At 42.8% G+C, this 22,627-nt stretch overlaps 1 protein-coding gene across 1 annotated transcript in view; it reads right to left on the bottom strand.

Moving 5' to 3' along the window:
- The window catches only part of garz (Sec7 domain-containing protein garz), a 329,166-nt gene that overhangs the window by 227,443 nt on the left and 79,096 nt on the right, over positions 1-22,627 (bottom strand). Inside the window, exons 6-7 of the mRNA XM_068371820.1 lie at positions 16,957-17,179; positions 16,525-16,718 (exon numbers count right to left, since the gene is read on the bottom strand). Of these exons, the coding sequence (XP_068227921.1) occupies positions 16,525-16,718; positions 16,957-17,179 (417 nt within the window). The remainder of the gene's footprint in view (positions 1-16,524; positions 16,719-16,956; positions 17,180-22,627) is intronic.

The raw sequence follows: 22,627 nt of genomic DNA on the forward strand, positions 1-22,627 counted from the left end.
ATACCAGAGAAAGTTAAAGCATGGAATGCAGAGGTTACTACCCACGCGCCAGCACCATAAAGGCGTCGTGTATAAAGATAGGGCGTGTGAAAACCACTATTCACAGGTCGTCTTCCATTTATATAATTCCTTCACCAATAAGGGATGAGCCGCTACAGCGGCACTAACCAAACCAACCTGATCCACTCCACTGACGCCCAACCTGAGCGCCATCTACACATCCTTCTTTTTGGACTCGTGTTGCGACGCTGCCTTTGTTTTTGTGCGCTCTTTTTGCATTGTTTTTTGGATTTCTTCGCCATGGCTGAAGCTTTCCTTCCACCTGCACCAATGTTAAGTACCATAGACTGTTTTGGCATTATTTTTGACCCGGGCTTGTACGCCTTATTTACATATGGCGTGTGTTTTAGTGCGTTCGGCTTGATGCCGCCCCGCGTCCTACGCGGCCATTTTCATCGCTTGTTTACATGCCTTCGGGTATTTAATGTCATGCTAGGTTCTTTTTAATCTTAAGTTAGATTATTGGCCCTGTGCCATTCATTTAGAACCGCTGTGTTTACTTTTAAGTACTTATGAGTCGCTTCCGAGTCCGTTTCTTGTGTTAACGAAGAATAGCGTTCAGGGTTTTATTATAGTTTGGTTCCCTACCCAGCGGGTTGGTGTTAGCTCTTTACGAGTTTTTTCTTCCTAATTACATCCGTTCAGAGTGTCCATTTTCCCCTTTCGCTATTCTTCGTTGCATATTTATGTTGTACATTACGGACAGATGTGTTACATGATTTTAATTGGTTCGTGTTCATTCTAGATCGAGCTTAGTAACCTTCGAGTGTGAGAGGCTGGAGTTTCCCGTTTTCTGTTTCATTACTGTTTTGGAATATTTTCCTCACAGATTCTGGTTCTCCCCCTCTCTATCTCTCTCCTTCAGGGATTATTCTTTTTCGTTGATAGACGAGTTCATTTATTTATATTTAATTTTTACCAGGTTACTTTGTTCTTTCTAATAGGCTAGTGATTATATTTTACATAGGTCCTGTCATGTTAGAGTCATTCTGGTTAGCTTGGCCTGCTCTCGAGCCGCCACGTTGTTCCCCCTCCCTCTTAGTCCCACCCTACTCCCCGCTCCGGCCTGGGCATTAGGTCTGGACCCCACTATTCCGGAACCCCGTCATAGTTTTCCGCTAACATACTTGAGCTGGGAACACATTACTTACCTATTACTGCGGTGCTCCCCTTCGACTGGGAATCCCTCCCCTCGATGGCCCTCAGCACCTTGACTCCGGCTACGGCCCCGTCACACGACAAACCCCTATTCTCCGCTCCCCTTTTGACTCTCCGGTAGGCTCCCTACCAGAGATCTTATCCGGAGATCTTTTTTATATCAAGGGCCATATCCACCCGCCCCCGGAACTCCAATGCACTACGGAGCTTTCCATCTTTGCCACTATGCCTAATTTCAATGTATATTACAGTAATTACTCAGGAGCTCCGGCTCCTCGTGAATTCACACATAAGGCACTCCGGCGCACTACGGAGTATCCTCTCAGTAATTACAGTGGAGCTCCGGCTCCCTATATATTCACGAACCTATTAATACAAATCATATAGAACCCCCTTTTAACCTTAGCTCTTACTGTTAAGCATATTTCCTAACCTTTAGGTTAAGTTAGAGCCTCCGGGAGTTCTTGTACTTATATAATTCTTTATATTACAGAAAGTTCGCTGTGCCTCCAAGGGTTGTTCGGCGACCTTTACGGATCCCGTGGGCCATGACGTCTGCCGGTCTCATGCCCACTGTGCGATCTCCTTCGCCCGGGAGGCAGGCCAGACCCCGTATATGGTCTGGTTCCCGGAGTCTTGCTCGCTCTGCTATGAGCTCTCATCCCTTCTCCTCGATGATGAGGTGAGATTTCTCAATGGTACCATTCATACTGTTATTGTTGTTTTGAGATTTCTTCGTTTGTAGACGAGTTCAATTATTTATGAATTGATTTTAACTTGTCTGTTTTTATTCCGTGCCTTTCTAGTTCGTTCTAACGTTACCCTCCTCTTTCAGGCTGACGAGGATTCTCTCAAGACGGCCAGATCCAGCCTCCGGACCTGGGTCTCAGGATTTGGGAGGAACGCCCCTCAAGGCTGCCCTTACCTGTTGGAAGGGGACATGGCCTCCCGGCTTTTCCCTGGATCTCCCTCGGCCGCCATACCTACCGAACTGGCTACTCCCCTGATCGACGCTATCAGAGCGGCCTTGCCCTCTGAAGAGGAACACCAACTTTCTGGCGACGTCTCCGCTTTGGACATACACATCGAACCGATGGATGAGCAGGTAAGTGGTGTGGAGGACCTGGCAGACTCTTTTCTCTCTCCTACTCCTTCCTCTTCCTCTTCCTTCCTCGGCTTTGACAAGCCTTCGGCTTCTCCTTGCGAAGGTTCCTTGTCGGTCCGCCCCAAGGTTAAGCCAATTAAAAAACAAAAACCCAAACCCATTAATCCGGCTTCGCCTCCAGCCATGTCACCGGTCCCCGGACCTTCCTCAGCTCCCGACATCCCAGTGATGTCAAAAACCGCTCCTCCTTCTAAAGGACAGAGGGGTAAGTCCGCTAAAGCCAAGGCTTCAGCTGCGGGTAGCTCCTCGGACCCCCTTGTAACCATGTCTATGGTACAAGAAATGGTGGAGTCAAAAATGGAGAAGTACTCTGCTGTAATGACGGAGCTCAAAGACATGGTGGCTAGTCTTCTCCGTTCTGGAGCTCAACCAGCTCCGCCCGTAGGCCCTGACACCTCAAAGCTACCACCGTTCGATAAGAACAACCCTTGGTGGTTTGCTCGACATGCACCTTACTTGGATGGCACCCTGACTCTGGAAGGCTTGGGTACCCGCCCTTTGGAAGACCTGGAGTTCTAACCCCCTGACCTCCAGTTTCCTTTTAATGGGTTTGTTCGCCTGAAGGAACATGCCCTCGTCCGAATGGACAAAGTGCCAAAGGAGACAGTGATATTTCCTAAGGAACAAGCCCAAGCTGTCTGGGCTCGTACACTCTCGGAATGGGGATGCGTTAACTCTAAGTTGACCCCCACAAAGGTGCTTACACCATTTTTATGACACCTACGACTATCCCGGCTCCTCTTACTGACAAAGTAGCGGAGTTGACTGTCCAAGCCATCAAGGACGGCATCCCTATGCCAACCCTTAAGGGGACGGACCCCACCTCTCTCCTTGTGCCATCCCCAAGCGATTTTTGGCAAGATCCCCGTCAACCTTTACTGTGGGTAAACTTGACCCAGACTGCGCCTCCTCCCTCTTTTCAGAGAAACTCCCCAAGCTCCCGGATCACTTGCTGAAAACGGAGTTTGAGACAAGAAACAGGCTAGCAAGGTCACTCAACTCTCTGGTATCCTCTGAGTTGATAGCTTCCCTTTATAATGAGGAACCACTCTTTCGGGTACTGGCGAAAAGTCTTCTACAGACTTTTCAAATAGACCTTCATGACTTTTGGACTGTGAGAACGAACTGCAAGAAACACGTTCTCGCCGAGGCTTCTATTAGGCATGAGCCTAACAGACTTATTACCTCCTCCTGTTTGGGTAAGTGCTCAAAATCCGTTTTTTGGGCTCGGCCATGTCGTCCTGATGGAAGCATGCTAGAGAAATAACTTGAAAGTACTATATCTGTGGATTTGTGTGTGTGCCTTCTACCTTGAATGGATTCCTTATCTGGTCTCCTAGACCTGTATATGAAATTCCAGTTAACTTTAATTTCCACTAAACTTGGAACTGATTTAGTGCTTCCTGCCCCCTGCAGGGGAAGTGTCGACATCGACGATAAGGATTCAAGGCTTGAATTTCCGTATGAACGGAAGATAAAGCTTTAGAGATTACCTTTCACATATCTTGGAAATCTGTATCCTGATTTCAAGTTGGGCGCTTCTAGGGTTTAATTAAAACTCTAGCATGTTTTATTTGTCTGCAACCGAGATAGCAGCAATAAGACGCAAATACGTTTAGTATTTTTACCTTGCAACTAGATTATCAAATGTAGTTACAATAGGGTATAAATCTGATCCAGCATTGAAAACACGTCAGGGTCCATATTTTCTCTTGTAGAAAAAATATGTAATTTCATTATCGGAGTAATGCCACTCAATGGAGATGTGAAACCAAATCTGACTGACTTGTATAGACTTTGGGAATGCCTAAACACTGTGACGCAAACGTTCACTCGGCACTGGTGTTATTGGTCAGATATGCACCTATATGGAACAGTGTGTTAATCATCGTTGTGATTTGCACTCGAGGGTAAGTGTACCCATGCACCCGATGTACTGAAAAGTCCCAAAGCAGTTCACTGTTCATCGCAGCACTAGAAGACAGGTTTTATAACACTACCCGCCACCACCACAAAATGTTTTCTTTCATGTACTTGCTTTGCATAGTGTTTGTAAAAGACCCTGGATGATCTCCACCCACTGTATGAGTGGAGTCTTCCAAAGTCCATGTGTTGAAAGAAATTCAACGAAGAAGAAACTTTCTTTGGATAATGACCTGCGGGTGTACTGTCAGGATCCGCTCTGCGAATAAAGAAAGTGAGCTTTGCTCTCAGTTGTCTTAGGAATAGGTTTGATCCTGAAGTTTTGCCTCTGAAGAGCTGTCCTCCCTTGAAGTCTGAAGTTCTTCGAAGATAGACCTTTAGACACACTACTGGGCATAGAGAGACATCTTCCTTAAGTGGGCAGATTCTCCAAGGACCAAACCTCTTAGTGGGTAGCTCATTCTTGGCAAGAAAAGCAGGATCAGGAAAAAGGTTCAGTTCTCCTGTTTCTAGGAAATGAATACAGTATAGCCTTCATCTCTGGATTTGGCCACTATTTCACTGACTCTAGCCCCTGAGGCTATTGCAAACAGAAAGATGACTTTCTGTGTTAGATCCTTTAGAGTACAATCATAATTGTTTAGGTTTGAAGCATAGTGCAAGACTTTGTCCAAAGACCAACACGATGGGCTTTGGAGGGGTTGTCGGCTTGAGTCTAGCGTATGCTTTTGGGATCTTATTGAGGATTTCACTAGTGAGGTCCACCTCAAAGGCGTACAGATGTGGTCTAGTCAGGGCCGACTTACACGCGGTAATCGTGGTGGAAGCCAGGCCTTGTTCATGTAGGTGTATGAAGAAAGCGAGACAGAAATCTATCGATATATCTGTTGGTTTCTTTGTTTTCACAAAGGACACCCATTTCTTCCAAGATGATTCATATTGTCTCCTAGTTGAACTTGACTTATACTCTTCAATGAAGTTAACTTTATCCTTCGAGATTCCAAACTTTTTGTTTGCTGCTAGGGGGAGAAAATTATGAGATGTAGGTTGTTGGTTCTCGAGGATGAAGCATAGACAGTCGACTTCTGGACCAGTTGGGATAAAACTGGGTTCGGTAGAGGAAACAGCTTCAGTTTCAATTCTAGAACTAGAGGGAACTAATTGCCTTTGGGCCATTTGGGGGCCACTACTGCTGCTGTCCCTCTGAAGGATCTTAGCTTGTCGAGGACTCTTAGAAGGAGATTGGTTGGTGGAAGCAGGTAAATGCGATTCCACCTGTTCCAGTCGAGGGACATGGTGTCTATCGCTTCTGCTTGAGGGTCCGTATAAGGGTCTAGGTAATGAGGTAATTTCTTGTTGTCGCCCGTTGCAAAGAGGTCGGTCTGCAGTTCCGGGACTTTTTCCGAGGTGAAGGAGAATGGGTCTGCGTCTAGGGACCATTCTGTCTCTATGGGCTTTCGCCTGTATATAGCATCCGCCGTCACATTGCGGAACCCTTGTAGGTGAACTGCTGATAGGTGCCATCCCTTCTTCCTTGTCAGGTGGAAGGTGGTTAATATCACATGTCCTATGTGAGATGATCTCGAGCCTTGTCGATTTAGACATTTTGCTATCCCTTCATTGATCAGGGCCAATCTGATGTGGATTATTCTGCGAGGGGATAGTTTCTTCAACATCAAGCAAACTGCCAGAGCTTCCGAAACGTTGATATGAAAGGTTTTGAGCTGGTGCGACCAATTCCTTTGCACTTTTCTCTCGTGAGAATGGCCACCTAGTCAATTTAGACATATTGCTATCCTTTCGTTGCTCAGAGTCGATCTGATGTGGATTGTTCTGCGAGGGGATAGTCTCTTTAACGTCGGGAAAACTGCCAGAGCTTCCAAAACGTTGATATGAAAGGTTGTGGTGGTTGCAGGGGAATTGTTCGTGCTAGGCTCTTGGCTGCTGACCACGGCCTTAACTGCGTGTGCAATAGGGTCGGGGTCAACCTTGGTTGATCTTTTCGAGCGTTTGATGCGCATCTTCTCCAGACTCTTGACGCACCTTTTAAACGTGCTTTTACCACCAGGTCTGTCACTGCCGCAAACTGGAGAGTTCAATACTCTTTCCTGTTGGTATTCTGAAATCCTCTTGTGACGGATTAGTCTCTTGACAGATCCCTCTATCTCTCTCCTCTTCTTGGATGGAATGGAAAGGTGATGTGACTTTAAGTCCCATTGGAACTTTTGAGCTGGAGGAAGTCGAGACTTCTTGCGATTGATGTTGAAGCCCAGGTGTTCCAGAAACTGAATCACCTTGTTGGCTGCCTGAAGACAAGTAGTCATGGATGCTGCCCATACCAGTCAATCGTCTAGATATGCTAGTAATTGAACTCCTTCGGAGTTTAGCTGCTGAACAATTGTGTCTGCCGGCTTCATGAATATCCTTGGGGCTGTATTCAGTCCGAAGGGCATTGCTCTGAAGAATCACTTCTTCTGTAGCATGAATCCTAGGTAAGAGGAGAAAGGGCGGCTCAATAGAAGATGCCAGTGAGTATCTGTTGGGTCTATTGAGACTGTGTTTGCTTCCTTTGGTAGAAGGGTCCTTATGTGTTGACAAGTAAGCACCCGGAAATTCTTGTTCTCAATGAACTTGTTGAGTAGAGACAAGTCTAGAATGACTCTGAGTTTGTCTGAGTCTTTCTTTGGAACACAATACAGGCTTCCCTGGAATTTGATTATTACCTTCTTGTTCAAGAGTTCTGAGGTATATTCATCTAACAAGTGGGTGGAGTGTTGGAAGAATTCTGGAAAACGGGGTGGAGTTCTGTTCCTTCTCCACCCGAGTCCACTCGTGATTAGGCTGTGGGCCCAGGGATCGAAGGTCCAACGAAACCAAAAGTGGTATAATCTGCCTCCTACCTGGAACCCCTCAGTGCTTGGGGGGTCCTGAGGAATTGTGTCCATGACCGCGTCCTCCTCTGCCCCGTGAGGGGATTCTGGAGGAACCTCTTCTTTGGCCTTTTCCTTTATAAGGACAAAAGGTGGTCGACTGCCTCTCAAAACCAGGATTAAATGCTGGCAACTGGGCTACCAGCTGTTGAGGGACCATCTGGAAGGTGGTTTGAGGCTGTGCTACCAGTTGAGGCACCGTAGCCATGGTCCCGGCCGGAAGTTGCACAGGTTTACGTGGTTTCCTTATCTTTTTGTTCTTAGGTTGGGGACCTCCGTCTGAGGAGGATTACCTCTTTGATGTCATGCCCAACTTTTGGAGAAGGTTCCTATTCTCCGTGGCTGCTTTGGCGATGACTTCTCGCACTGCTTCCCGTAGGAAAAGGTCCTTGCCCCAGATGCACGATGAAAATAATCAGTTTCCTGGGTTCGTGTTTCACTGTTGCCAAGGCAAACGTGTGCTGCTCTCTACAGGTCCTTCTTGACTTGATGAAAGCATATAAGTCCTTCACAAGAGTACCCATGTGAGACTTAGCCAGGAAAACATACATTTCTGGGGCATTATGTAGGCCTGCGCACATTTCAAGGCAGTTCTGATGAGAAAGGGAGGCCGCTAATTTCTCTTTCGTCTCCTGTTCTCCTCAGAAGATGGTCTGGCAACTTTGGGAAGTTCTCATTGAACTGCTAGCCTAGTATCTCTGGATCCAATTTCGAGACGGAGAAGGTTAGATGGACGTCTTTCCACTTCTCCTCGCAGGTAGGCATTGCTAGAGAGAATGGTTTGCATTCTTCTAGAGATGGGCAGGGTTTGCCCTCTTCGATTGCCCTAATGACAAATTCTAGAGCTTTCTCCAAAAAGGAGAAAGAGATGGAGGAAGGAGCAACAAAGGTGGGATGCCTCTTGTTCAGTGCTGAGACTTTGGAGTTGGTGTATCCGGCTCCTTTCAAGGACTTTACAAGGATGGCTTGAGCTTGTCATGTTCGAAGACAATGACTTCCTTCGGTACCGTTTCCTCACGGGACGCAAGTTCATCCCGCAGTCTCACATAACAGTTTGGATAGGCTGAAAAGCTGAGCCAGAACTCAAGATCTTCAAACAGTTTGGCCAGCTACTTCTCTGAGACAAATAGCTTCCCATTCATCATGGGCATGTGCTCCACATACGTCCAGGGATTGGTTTTAGAGCAGTGAGGGAGATCTGATACTCTAAGGAGCTTAATAGAGCCCCTGGAAGTTCCAGGGCGCTCCCTTTCCTGTATCCGTCTCTTGTTCTGTTGGATGGATTGCTTTATCGCTTCCTTTCTGCTGGATCGACGTGAAGAGTGCTTCGCTCTTGTCGACCTGTGTAGTTGGTTGAGGAGTTGGGGTTGAAGAGGTCGACGGCATAGGTTGGTATGCCGTCACGGTGAACTGAGGGTCCTCAGTTATCGTCGAAATGAATCCTTCTTCCTCCGTGCTTGGTAGATCCATGTCTTCTTCAGGGCCTTCTTGCAGTAGGTCCTGTTCTGTGTCGGTGGACACTTCTGACATCCATTCTTGGTGGATGTCCATGCCTTCTAGTGCCTTATGGATGTTCACGTCGATCTTCAGCTGTATGAGAGGAGGCTGGACCTGTTCCTGGGGCACAACTGCGTTTGCTAGTGCCTTGGGGAACAGAGGGCACCTTAGAGATTCATTAGGTGGGTAAGGTCCCAGAGAGTTCTTTTGGAACCCTCTTTCCCACTTACAAAGGATTTACCTTGCTGTGTCCCTAGTCTCCACAGTGACTGTTGGTCAGCAGGGTTGAGCAGGTAGAGCAACCTTTCGGGTCCCAATACTTCAAGGATCCGGATACGATACAGCAGGGGGCATGAGACCTGCACATCGTATGCCCACAAGAGTTCCTACTCTTGTGGTTGCAGAACATAGCTGTGCACTTCACCACTGGCTCCTCCTGCAAAAGAAATGGTTTTAATGAGTATAAGGTTTTTATATCATTGATATAAATGCATACATTTTATTAGCAATAGTAATCACTATTGTAAATGGTAGCTTAGGAAAGTAAGCTGGAAAGGAGAAAGGAAAGACACATATTTGTGTTTCCTCTCCCAGGCAATTGCTGAAACCTACATCAATGATAATATTTAGGTTCCCTGTTAGGGAGAATACAGGGTGGAAGAAACTCTAGTACTTAGAGTTAGGGTTAGTAAGTGTTTAAACTAACTTATCCACCTGTAGTATATTAATACTGATCGTTGATTTATTAGAGTCCCGATGATCAAAGGATTCATCTGGGTGTTGAGGGATTACTCAACCTCAACATTATATTGTGGTCCCAACAATAGACTGTGAAAGGAAACACAGAGTATGTTAGAAAATAATTGTACTACTGTATTTTTTGTATACTGTAGTTCAGCCGGTGTACTCCCGGGGTTAGGTTAGTACCTGGCGTCACTAACTGATAGAGAAAGAAAGCATTAAGGAAGGAGAGTTTCCTATAATTATGGTTTAGCACAACAATTGGAAGTATAGGAGGAGTATCAAGCCGCCTACTGTCTCCTTGCCAGAATAAGTATTCTAATGGAAGGGGTAAGAATTTTTCTGATTCTAGCTTCCATCCATCCACAAAAGGCCTGCCGCCAGCTGTACTGCCAACGGCAATAATTGTGGATGGCAGACCAAGAGAGGGCTGAAGACTTCTCAAAAAGTATGTTGGGATTCCCACCGGCAGTCATCAGGGCCGGCTCAATCTTCCCCGTGACATTCACTTCCGGTGAAGGAGGGACATAAGGAGGAATGTGGCTGAGGCGGCTGGGCTAACTGCCACAGGTAGGGTCCCGGCCGGCAACGCAGACAACCTGGCAAGCCAGGATGACTGTCAGAATCCTGGCGAAAGAATGTTGTCCAGCTATGCCGACACTAAAGGACATAAGGGGGAAGGGAAAGAGTCTTATAGTTCATTGGAGGAGAGAAGGTGGCAGGTATGCTGCCTACCTCCGACAGTGGACAGGGGAAGCGCGGCTTCCTGTGCTGATGACGTCATCGGCGGCAGAGGAAACATGATTCCTTTGCTGGCGACATCGTCAGCGGCAAGACAAGGGCACCCCGAGTTAATTACCATCTATCCCAAAGCCGGAGTTACTCGACGGTGATGAAGACGGCGGTGTTTAGTTACTATCTAACCCAAAGCCTGAGTTCTACTCGACGGCAATGAGGAAAGACAGTGGTTGCCGCCGTTAGTACCGCCAGGGTTCCTGGCATGGTTGGTACGGCCGGGGCTCCCGCCGAATACGAAAAGTAAAGTTACATAATCGGAAGAGGAATAATAATTTTTCTGTATGAACAATCTTCACTTGTATAATTTGCCTAACTAGCTAATATTATAGCTAAATACTGGGAATTGTCGCCTTACTAACTAAATAATTTGCAGCGGTCGTAAAATGGCCGCCTCCGGTCATGGCAGCGCTCAATCAAACACACTTAAATTATTCAAATTTAACTATGAGAAGGGAGCCTAAAATTATACACAGGAAAGAATTAATACTCAACTTTCCAGAGGATGAAGATGCTGGAGATTGCATGATTATTCCGAAAGCTTGCAACAAAACACCGGGAAAACTTTGGGAGAACACCTAGCATATACACTACAAGTAAAAGGAATAGCAGCCGGTAGTAGTATGGATAGGAGATCCATCGGGTACCTAGAAAGGCACCCCCTTTCTTTCGCCACTCTTCTCCCTTACATCAAAGCGTTAAATCTATTCGGGGTGAAGATTGCTATGTGTCGTATCTAAAAAATACAGTGAACCCTCGTTTATCGCGGTAGATAGGTTCCAGACCCGACCGCGATAGGTGAAAATCCGCGAAGTAGTGACACCATATTTACCTACAGTATTTATTTAACATGTATATTCAGACTTTTAAAACCCTCCCTTGTACGTAGTACTGTTAACAAACTACCCTTTAATGTACAGAACACTTAATGCATATACTACAGTACCCTAAACTAAAACAGGCACAAATATTAAAGGCGATTTTATATCATGCGTTTCCTAAACACGCCAAAAAGCACGATAAAAAATGGCAACCAATGTTTTGTTTACGATTCTCTGATCATAATGAAGAAACAAACGCATTTAGTGTACACATCTGTGTATAGGTTAGTTTTTGCATCGATTATATTGATTATACAGTATGTTGATTACCAATGTTTTACTTGATTTTTCTTAGGACTTCCAAATGAAATAAAGTACGCTCAGTAAACAACCACGCTCAGTAAACAAAGAAGGCATTTAACGCGCATGATGAAAGTGATAAATAATGATATTTACAGTAAAAGCTTTTAAAAAATATGTTATTACAAATATTATTTACCGTATCTATATAAAATCATACAGTACATACTGTACGTAGCAAAGCAGGAAAACAATGAGAGAGAGAGAGAGAGAGAGAGAGAGAGAGAGAGAGAGAGAGAGAGAGAGAGAGATTGTTTTACGTACGTAAATGTAAATTTTAAACAAAAAAAAAAAATATGATAGGTTACAACATGTATACTCTTCAGACTTTTAAAACCTTCCCTTTAACTTAATGCATACAGTACTAAACTAAAACAGGCACAAATATTAAAATGTTAGAATATTAAAGTAAAAAATAAAGATTGTTACTGTACTCACCACAAAAGAAGTTCAAGAAAAACTTGAATGATGATGGCGATGAATTTGCTGCACAGTAGAAATGATGATGATGAAGCTGATGATGTCTTCTACTGTGCAGCCAATGATAGTATTTTACGTCTCTTCAGACGGAGGTGTCTTTTCCTGGGACACCTCTTCAACTTCTTCCTGGGAAACTTCTTCAATTTCTTCCGAAGGTGTACTAGCAGGAGGAACTGGCTCTTTTTTGCGAGGCTGGAAGAACATTGTGATCGGAAGTTGCTGCCGCTGCTTCTTTTTTCGATCTAAGAGCATCCTGTAGGGAGTCATGTCTTCATCGATCTTGTTGCAGAATTGCATAGACCGAACCATATCCTCATCCCACTCTTGCAACATTTCTTTCAACTCCTTCGCATGGTTGCAGACCTTGGCAAGCCGTTCTAATGTTAAGCCCGTTTCTTCGACATTTTCTTGGGTCTCTTCCTGTGTTTCGCTCTCTTCTTCACTGGCCGATTTCGTCAGGTCTTCTAGGTCTGCGTCAGTTAGCGGCTGGGAATGGCAGTCCAACAACTCGTCGACGTCTTCAGTCGTCATGTCGCCAAACCCGTCACCTCCAATTATCGCAGCCAACTGCACAGATTTGCGTATTGCAGAGTGTTGGATTTCAGACGGAGTAAATCCCTCGTCGTCATAAACAATCTGGGGCCACAACTTCTTCCAGCTCGCATTCACGGTTGCAGGTTTCATTTCTTGCAGTGCCTTCTGAATGTTCTGCAGGCACGTGGCTATGGTGTACTGCCGCCAGTACACCTTCAAGTTAAAATCTTCATCTTCATCTTCTTGGGCAGCATCCACACACGCAACGAGGTCCGCTAAGGTATTCTTCGTGTAGAGGGCCTTGAACGCCCTGATAACCCACTGGTCCATCGGTTGAATTAATGACGTGGTGTTGGGTGGCAGGAACTCAACCTGAACGCCTTAACGCGACCGGTCAGTTGCGTGTCCACCAGCGTTATCCATAAGGAGAAGGATCTTGAATGGCAAGGCCTTCTCTAAGCGATATTGACTGACTTGCGGGATGAAACACTGGTGGAACCAGTTGGAGGTCAGCATCTTCGTAATCCATGCTTTTGGATTATGCATCCAGTACACGGGAAGGAGATTCTTATTCTTATTTTTCAAAGCACGAGGATTTTTCGACTTGTAAATAAGCCCCGGTTTAGCAAAATCCAGCAGCATTGCCACACATCACGAGGTAACGCAATCCTTGAATGCTTTAAAGCCAGAGGCTTTGGCTTCTTCTTTGAACAGGAAAGTTTGCGACGTCATTCTCTTCCAAAACAAGCCGGTCTCATCCATATTAAACACTTGTTCCGGCTTGTATCCACCTTCGGCGATAATATTCTTGAACGTCTGGTTCACGTAAGTTTCAGCAGCGACAGTGTCAGCGGAAGCAGCTTCGCCATACAGGGAAACGCTTTTCAGGGTGAAGCGTTTCTGAAACTTTGCAAACCATCCTTTGCTGGCGGAAAAACGTTGTTTCTGACGCTGGGAATCAGTGGATGTCCCTGGTTGAGGTTCATCTACATCATCATCTTCTTCAGCATGGTCGCCATCGTCGTCTTGAGGTTCCTTTGCCGCAAAATTCTCATACAAGCTCAAAGCCTTGGTTCGGATGGTGTTCGTATCCAAGGCTATGTTCTTCTTCCGGCAGTCGGCAATCCACACTGCTAAAGCACCTTCCATGCGTACGATCGTTTTATTACGCGTGGTAACGACTCGCTTCGCTGATCTGCTAAAGGTGAAAGTAGCCGTCTTTCTAATGTTCGCCTCGTCCTTCTTGATATAGCGAACGGTGGATTCGTTGACTCCAAAATGGCGGGCTGCGGCCGCGTAACTTCTACCGTCTTTTAACATATCGAGAAGCGTCACCTTCTCAGCAATCGTCATCATCTTTCGGTGGCGTTTAGGCTCACTACCAGCCTTAATAGAAGCAGAACGCTTGGGAGGCATTGTACAGTAGGGTTTAACAGAAAGTTCAACAAAAAGTTCAACTTAAAAGTCACGCACAGCACCGATTAAAGTCCACAATAACTTAACAACATCTACACAGTGATACGGCGGGAGACAAAGTGACCGCGAATACGTAGATGCTGCGGGTTGGAGATGCGGGCAAAACACCAATCACAGGCTAGATAACAAAACTTGGGTTTTGATTCGTCATCTATCAGCGCTTGAACCAATCACAAGCCGTCTTATATGCTACGTAGGTTACCAATTCAAAGTACTGTACAAGGTACCCTACGTATACTGTACAGTAATAATAATAATAATAATAATAATAATAATAATAATAATGATAATAATAATAATTTCAATAACAACAACAACAGTAATAATAATAATAATAATAATAATAATAATAATAATACAGCTTTACGTACGCTATTTTACGCTTGTTTTGTTGTAGGATATGTCTCTCTCTCTCTCTCTCTCTCTCTCTCTCTCTCTCTCTCTCTCTCTCTCTCTCTCTCTCTCTCTCTCTCTCTCTCTCTCTCTCTCTCTCTCTCACGCTTATTCGAGATGTGATTTTTGCAACAAAGAATATTATTGGATGCAGTACTACGTACATATACATACAAAAGATTCATGGAAAAGATGCACATCCATTACATTTGTAGTACAGTAGTAGCCATCAGCAGCCTTACACCATTCTAATATGGTATGACTGCATCTGATTTGCGTTTCATGTTCGATTTAATTTTACTACGTACTGTATACAGTACTGAATTATCGTATGATCACATTCTCTTTTTGTGTTTTATTTCTTTCTGTGCTGAATTATAAGTCATATGTAATGCAATGAACAATCAGTAAGAGCAGATATTACTAATTACAGTATTAATGGAATTACAGGTACCAAAATATCGTATTTGGGGTCTTCAGATATCGCGGTATTTTCGAAATTTCCGGAAAATTCGCGATATGTATATATTTATGGGTAATGAAAAAAAACCGCGAAGTGGTGAATCCGCGATGGTCGAACCGCGAAGTAGCGAGGGCTCACTGTATGTCCCTAATTCCTAGCGAAATCCTTAACTGGATACTCGCGCCAGGAGTTAGAATCCTGGAGACCTTCGGTTTATTTTTCTGGGAGTATCACTGTTGCAAATATCCCTTAGAAAGCTACCTAAAGGAACTTTCCATCAGGGCGACATGGGCGAGCCCAAAAAATGAATTACTGTAATATTACTGACGAAACTTTTATCATTATCTTTTATTTTTCTAGCCCACTGAAGTAGAAGATGGTATAAATATAATTACCAAGTTACTGCAATGTAGATATACCATACAGTACTGCATAAGAGACGACACATAGTTGTGTCATGCTCCAAGAAAACACGTAGGCTACGTCAGTCGACTGAACGAAAACACCAAACATTTACAGTACTGTTAAGCTGTAGTATAGTGATATTACTATACATATATGACAGTAATATACACTAAAGCATCAGCGAGTGTTAGATTACAGTATTACTAGAAAGGAACAACTGTTTTGTTACACAGAACAGTAAGGGGATGATGACGACTCTGTAAATATTTACTTTAGCAAAATACTGTACTGTAGCCTTATTGTGTCCATTACATAGTTTACATGCTTGCACATGTACTGCATACTGTACATATGATTATAAACTGGTAGAAACCAAATATAAAACAATATTAGGCAGTATTTACTGTGTTAATCATCAGCTCGGGCACCTGCACGTGGCAAGGGGCAGAGACTTTTTAGGTTAGGAGGTAGCCCACCCTAATACATCCCATAATTGCAAAAATTCGCTTATTGCGCTTGTGTCTGTAACCTAACTACCGCGATAAATGAGGGCCAACTGTATGACATCACCAGACTTGAGATGTGAACTCGGCAAAGGATGACTTGCGAAATATGTAAAACCCTTTTCTGTTTTTCTTGCAAAAAAATAAAAGAAAATACCAACTTATCAAGTATTTCATTTTTATGAAATAGAAGAAAATATCTTACATCTAAGAAATTATTTATCCTATTATTATTAGAGAAATATCTATCCACAACCAGAGATGAAGAATATGAAATTAAACAAAAAATATGAGATTCTGTCCTAGTTGTAGAGTCAATTTACACCAAATAGTACATTATACATAACCGATACAGACCCATGAAATACTTTGTATCGTACTTATTACTTCTACTATGGTAATACTAATATCATCGGTACCTATTGAAAGGACACATCTCATTTTGCCTGCTTGTTTCTGGCCAGAAATATGATGTCACCAGATAATATTATGATATGAACTTGACAGATATTGAAACTTTTCTTAACGTATTCTTTATCTAAAATGGGTACTGTATATTATCAATAAAAGAGAATACTAACTTAAGAGAAATTAGTTCAATTTTATAAAAGAATATAGATAATTTCTAAGGAGATATTTTTCCTATTAGTGTACAATTTCTGACAAGCTTGTGACGTCATCACGGTGAAAAAAAGTGGTCGTAAAGTTGAACAGTCATAAGTTGCACAGGTCGTAAGTCGATGACTACCTGTACATAAAAATAAACAAGGAATTTCTATTACAAAAACTTGGTAAGTTTGACATTATCATCTCTAGTTACCTTTTCTGACACTTGCTGGTAAGTCATGGGAACATCATCTGAATCAGACTCATCAGCATCATAAGCACTAGACCCAATATTTGGAGACTTAGGTCTACGTGTACTGCCTTTCTCTTCTTTACGTCTTCCTGATGTCTTGCGACGAGAAGGCGAGCGGACACCTTCCTTATTAGCAGTTCTCTTTTCTATTTTGCCTGAAAAAAAAGAAATTAATTATTCACGTAACCACAAAAAAGAAATTCATAATTGAGGAACCACAAAAAAAATGCAGCTGGGTAGTAAAGATAGTCAAGTACAGATTTTCCTTATTGTAAAAACTTTTATCAGGATATACTATACAATAAAAGATTTTAATTTGTAAGACCATTTCAAAATAGCTTTATAAGATTTACTGTCTCAGGTACTTTATTTAATTCATAAATACCACTGTACCTCCATTTAATGTTGCTTCAACAAATGTTCGACAAGCCTGAACAGCTGCTGGGAGACTTGACTGTGTGATTCGCCTGTCTCTGACTAAGAAGGCCAAAGTATCTACAGCTTGAACTAAAGCCTCAGGTCTGTGCTCTCCAAGCTCACGCTGATGTACTATATCCCATTCATTAACAGACACAGCTCGCACAGCTACTGGCTCAATTTCACCTTCACGACCAACCTGCAAAATATCTTATTAGCACTGACATGATGAGGACAAACAAAAGATATTCAGTTTGGTATCAACTTTGTAACTTCATGAATAAATATGAAGAATTTTTTGATAAATCTGATTAAGCCATAACAAAGATTAGTTTGTTATCAGGAAAAAGGAGCACAGGTGTTAGGATATTCCACATTTTATTGGTGACACATCTCGTTTTTGAAAACGAGTATCAAGTCTATAAAAGACAATAAAATGTACATGGTTAAAACATAGGAAGAAAACTAGTTAGATTAGGATGGAAACGTTAGTTACAAAGTATATTGATAGAAAATAAAAAGCTGAGTAGGTGAAACTAAGCAATGTGAACTTTACTGTACTAGTAGTTTGTAAGATGAATTATGAAGGTTAGGATATGGTTTATTGAATATTTTGATTGCCAGAGAAAGTCTTGATATGGAGTCTTCATTAAAAGTCCAGGAATGACTGGAGAGAGTATTTAGACAGTAAAGCAGATGAGGCCAGAAAAGCTATGAATTCAAGAAGTGGTTATGGTGTGAGAATTGCTCATAGATTTATTAATGAAATCTCGACTGGGGCAAAGAAGAAGAAGCATATACTCATCAAAAAGAGAGATGGCTCTGTTATAGCAACAGGAGATGGAGAAAGATAATTGTTGGACGAACACTTTAGTGAGGTTATGAATAGGACATATGAAAGGAATAATTTGATATACCTGAAGCAGACAAAGACCTTGATGTGCCCATGAATTAATTAATTGTGTTTGAAGTCGAGGCTATCCTACAAAACTAAAGAGATGGAAAGCCCCTGGATACGATGGAATAATTGCTGAGATGATACTGGCCGAAAATGAAGTGACTCCCAGACTACTTACAAGATTATTTTGTAGAATGTGGCATGAAGAGGCAAAACCTGATGAATGGGAGTTAGGAGTGTTGGTGAAAATAGCTATAAAGGGAGACCTGGCTGATTGCAATAATTACAGAGGCATAACACTTATGTCAGTTATGAAAATATATAGTATGCTTATTCTTAAGAGACTGGAGAGAAAGATTGATGAAAAGCTGAGAGATGAACAAGCAGGATTTAGAAAAGGTAGAAGTTGCACTGTCCAAATTTTGTTTTTGAGACATGCTGTACAGCAATGCGTAGAATATAGAAATCGCCTTTTGATGGTATTTGTGGACTATGAAAAAGTCTCTTAAATATGTAAATTTTATTAAGTCTATTCATGAGCATAGCAAGTGCAAAGTTAATATTAATGGAGTCTTATCAAGTGAGTTTCCAGTGAACAACACAGTACTCCAAGGGAATGTGTTGTCACCTATGTTGTTTATCATCCTCATGGACTTTGTAATGTGTAGAACAGTCAGAGATGGTGGAGAAGGATTGGACTGGATTGGTGATAGAAATTTAGCAGATGAAGAGTATGCTGATGATGCTGTCCTTCTTAACAGAACACCAGAGGATTTGCAATGCCTGCTTACCAGAATGCATGAAATATCACACGGAGGGGCTGAAGATAAATAGAAGAAAGACAGAGATGATGAGAACGGAGTATGCAATGGAAGAAGAAATATCATTGGAAGGAGAAGGAATTAATGAGGTAGAATCATTTAAGCATTTAGGAACAATGATCTCCAATACAGGGGGTTTAGAATTAAGAGTTTAGTGAAAGATTGAAAAAAGCAAATCAGACAATGGCTAGGTTAAGTAAAATTTGGAAATCAAATCTCCTAAAATTTCATATAAAAATCAGACTATATATTAGTTTATTGAAATCGGTGTTACTCTATGGACATGAGTCATGGTATGACAATGAAACAATCTCCAATAGATTTAGTAGATTTGAGAATAAAGCCCTTAGAAGTATATTGGGAGTTAAAAGGCAGGACAGGATTAGAAATGAAACTATAAGAGAGATTACTCGAGTACTATATATGGACGAGATCATGATGAGGGGTAGTTGGAGATGATTTGGGCATGCTCTTCGCATAACTGGGCTCGACAATTTACTAAAAAATTGGAAGACCCAGGCCTACATGGCTTAGGACTATTAAGTGCGAAGTAGGAGATGATGAATAGAGAAGTATTGAATTAAAAGCTCAAGACAGAGACGACTGGCGAAATCTAACTGAGGCTTTTTGCGTCAATAAGCGTGGGAGGAGATGATGATGATGATGTTGATGAAAAAGTGCCATAAACAGTAAAATTTAAGTATTCTTCCTGTGTCACTTTTCAATAAATTCTGTAGTGTTGTTGACTTTGGTTTGCTTGACTGGTAAACCATGTGGAGAAATGCTATTTACGTTCAGAATTGACCTCTCATAGCCAGTTCAATATAAGTGGTGTTACTGATATCACTTTTGTGATAAGGTAAGAACTCTGAAAGTAATTTATTATGATTTAAAACTAAATTTTCAATACAATTTGTATTTTTCCTAGATATACAAACCCGAGTCATTTATATGGGTTTACTCCTAAGTCAATTTTCTATGACCAGAAAAAGAAAAAGGTGCTTAATTGGTAACTATATAATAGGTTACTAGTCAACTCCAAGGCTGGGCAGCACCCAAGAGCTACTGCCAGACAGAGTTCCTCTACTCATGGTCAAGATTTGTGGAGTGGATGAGGTGGGACCTTTTTGTCAAATACCTCAGGTTTGTATAGCTAGGAAAAATACAAATTGTATCAAAAATTTGTAGTGTGTTCCTACACAGATAAAAACTTCTGAGTCATTTATACGTGGAGTCTTCCTTAGGTGGAAGTCTCAGTCATGAACGGGTCTCCATCTGGCTCTATATCATAACAGGTAAACACAAAAATTGGTGAGCATACAAAAATAAATACAAATACACGAGTAAAGTATATGCATGTGACAATCAGACCGGCTTGTAAAAAGGGTGGGTCTCAGTGTCAGTATGCACTTACGTCATCGACCCAACTATAGTTTATACCTCCGTATGAAGATTTATGTCACAACATAACATAATATAACTGTTATTCTTACTTGCATTAGGGTGCTTTCAGTTAAGAGTACTTCCAGGTCTGCTGGCTCGAGGAGGAAGTGACGAGCAAACTTGTTCCTCTTTCATACCCTTTCAATGAGGAGAATAACTGATGCTGTAACAATAGGTTGTGTCTCATAAAAGCTTGGTCTAAATCAAATTGCTGAGCTACAACAATAGGACCTAAGGAGAAAGTATACAGGATCTACAGGTACAGTCGTTTAAGTGGTCTGTGAAAATGGTCTGTGTTTTCCAGACCCCTGCACTAAGGACTTGGGCTACCGAGTGGTTCTTGCAGACCACCAAGGTTACAGCAAGGCTTTAAGAATAACCTCCTGCAACCAAAAAGAGACTGTGTTCTTAGAAATCATCTTGGTGCATCCAGTGCTTACAAATAGGTTAGGTACATTCAGTTGCTGAGAAGCCGTTCTCTTAAGGTATATTCTGACTGCTCTTACAGGAGTAACAGATTATCTGGATCATTAGTTACCTCTTTAAGAGACGAGATTGTAAAGAAGCCAAATCTAGTATTATTAATAGCTGGATTCTGGGTTTTTGCCACAAACTCTGGAATGAAGGAGGAAGACAAATCTTAGAACCCCTTGGAATGTGATATAAGGTATGATAAGCCATGTAACTCACTAAACCTCTTGGAAGATGCTAGGCAAGAAGAAAAACAGTATTCAGGGTTAGATCCCTACCTAAGGCCTTATGTAAACGTTCATAGAGTGGCATCATAAGAGACAGATCCTTTACCACATTCCAAGAAGAGTGCTTAAAGTTCCAGAGGACACATCTGTTCGAAGCTCCTGCTTAAAACAGAGAGTTCCCATAAAGGGGAAAGGTTGATTCCCTTAAGCTTAAAGACCTGGCCCAAGCCAAAAAATAGCCTTTCACCGCTGTCACCGAGAGAAACTTCTCTTTCCTTAGGAACAAAAATAAGTCTGCTATCAGGGGAATGGTGACCTTGAGTGGAGCAATGACATCAATCACAGAAAGTTGACAACTGAGCTTTGTAGGCAGTTAAGGAAGATTTCTGGAAGTATCTTGAAAGCTGCTTTGCTATCAGTCTCAAAAAGCCTATCTTTCAGAGGTGTTGCTGGATAACCTCCAGCCATGAAGAGACTAGCAGTATACTGCTTCGTGGTACTTTTTCATGCGAGGCTGACAAAGTGGGTTGGACCAAGCTGGAAGTTCTCTCGGTACTTCCGAGAGATGATCCAGCAGGTCTGGATACCAATCCGCTTGCTGCCAGCTTGTGGCACCTAGCGATACTCTGACATCTCAGAACAGACGGATTTTGTTCAGAAATTGACGTATAAGGCTGAACGGTGGGAAGGCATAAAAGTCCAGCCCGTCCCAATGGTGTTGGAGCGCATCCTCCACCACTGCTGCTGGGTCTGGAACTGGAGAGCAATACACAGAGTTTGATGTTCAGGTGAGTGATGAACATGTCTAGAGTTGGGTAACCCAAAAAGTCAAGAGACTCGTCGCTACTTTAGGAAGCAAAGTACATTCTGAACCAACGGTCGTCCTCAGTCATCTCATATGGTCTACAATTACGTCCATTTTCATTGGAATGAAGCATGCTAAGAGTGAGACCCCACTGACTTGAGCTCTATGATGGATTCCCACAGCTAGTTGACAGAGCATATGGGATATTGACTAGGCTTCTCAAGGTTCAGTTGGACTCCCATCTCCCAGTAGAAGTTGAGGAGGTCTCTTTGATGTGGGAACTGAGGTCAAGACTCTTCCAAGAGAAGATGACACCAAACAAGTCTGATGCCATAGCATGAGCCTAAGCCAAGACTAGGGTGAGGAATCTGGTGAAGACAAGAGGTGCTGTAGAAAGGCCTAGGCACAGCATCTTGAAGTGATAGATCTTGTCCCTGATAGGGAATCTTAGCTACTTTCTGGATCTGGGATGAATTGGGACCTGAAAGTATGCATCTTTCAGGTCTAGGGTCAGCAAGAAGTTGTTCTTCCTGATGGCCTGAAGAACTGGCAGGGGTCTCCATCTTGGAACTTTGTTTGCAGAACAAACAAGTTCAAGTGGGAGAGGTCTACAACAGGTGTCCAGTGCCCTGTCAGCTTCTCTACTAAGATGAGGTAGCTGAAGAAACCTGGGGACCTATCCGAGATCTCTTCTATGACACTTTTGGCCATAATTTTAAGAAACTTCCACTTCCAGAAGATCTCTTGGTAATTCTCTAGAATAACATGGTAGACTGTCAGAGTCTGAGCTAGAGAGTTCAAGTCTATGCATGGGATATGATACCCTGACCAGAGAACTCCTATGATTCATGGATCAACCCAGAAGAACTGCCAGCCATCCTCCTAATGGTGGTAGGTCGAGGGACTTGCCCTCCCTAGCTGGAGCCACTGCAATTTCGACTACCTCGTCTGGAGCGGTGTCTACATTGTAGATAGTTCGGTT

This window comes from Palaemon carinicauda, chromosome 4 (genome assembly GCF_036898095.1).
Source record: "Palaemon carinicauda isolate YSFRI2023 chromosome 4, ASM3689809v2, whole genome shotgun sequence".
Classification (NCBI taxonomy): Eukaryota; Metazoa; Arthropoda; class Malacostraca; order Decapoda; family Palaemonidae; genus Palaemon; species Palaemon carinicauda.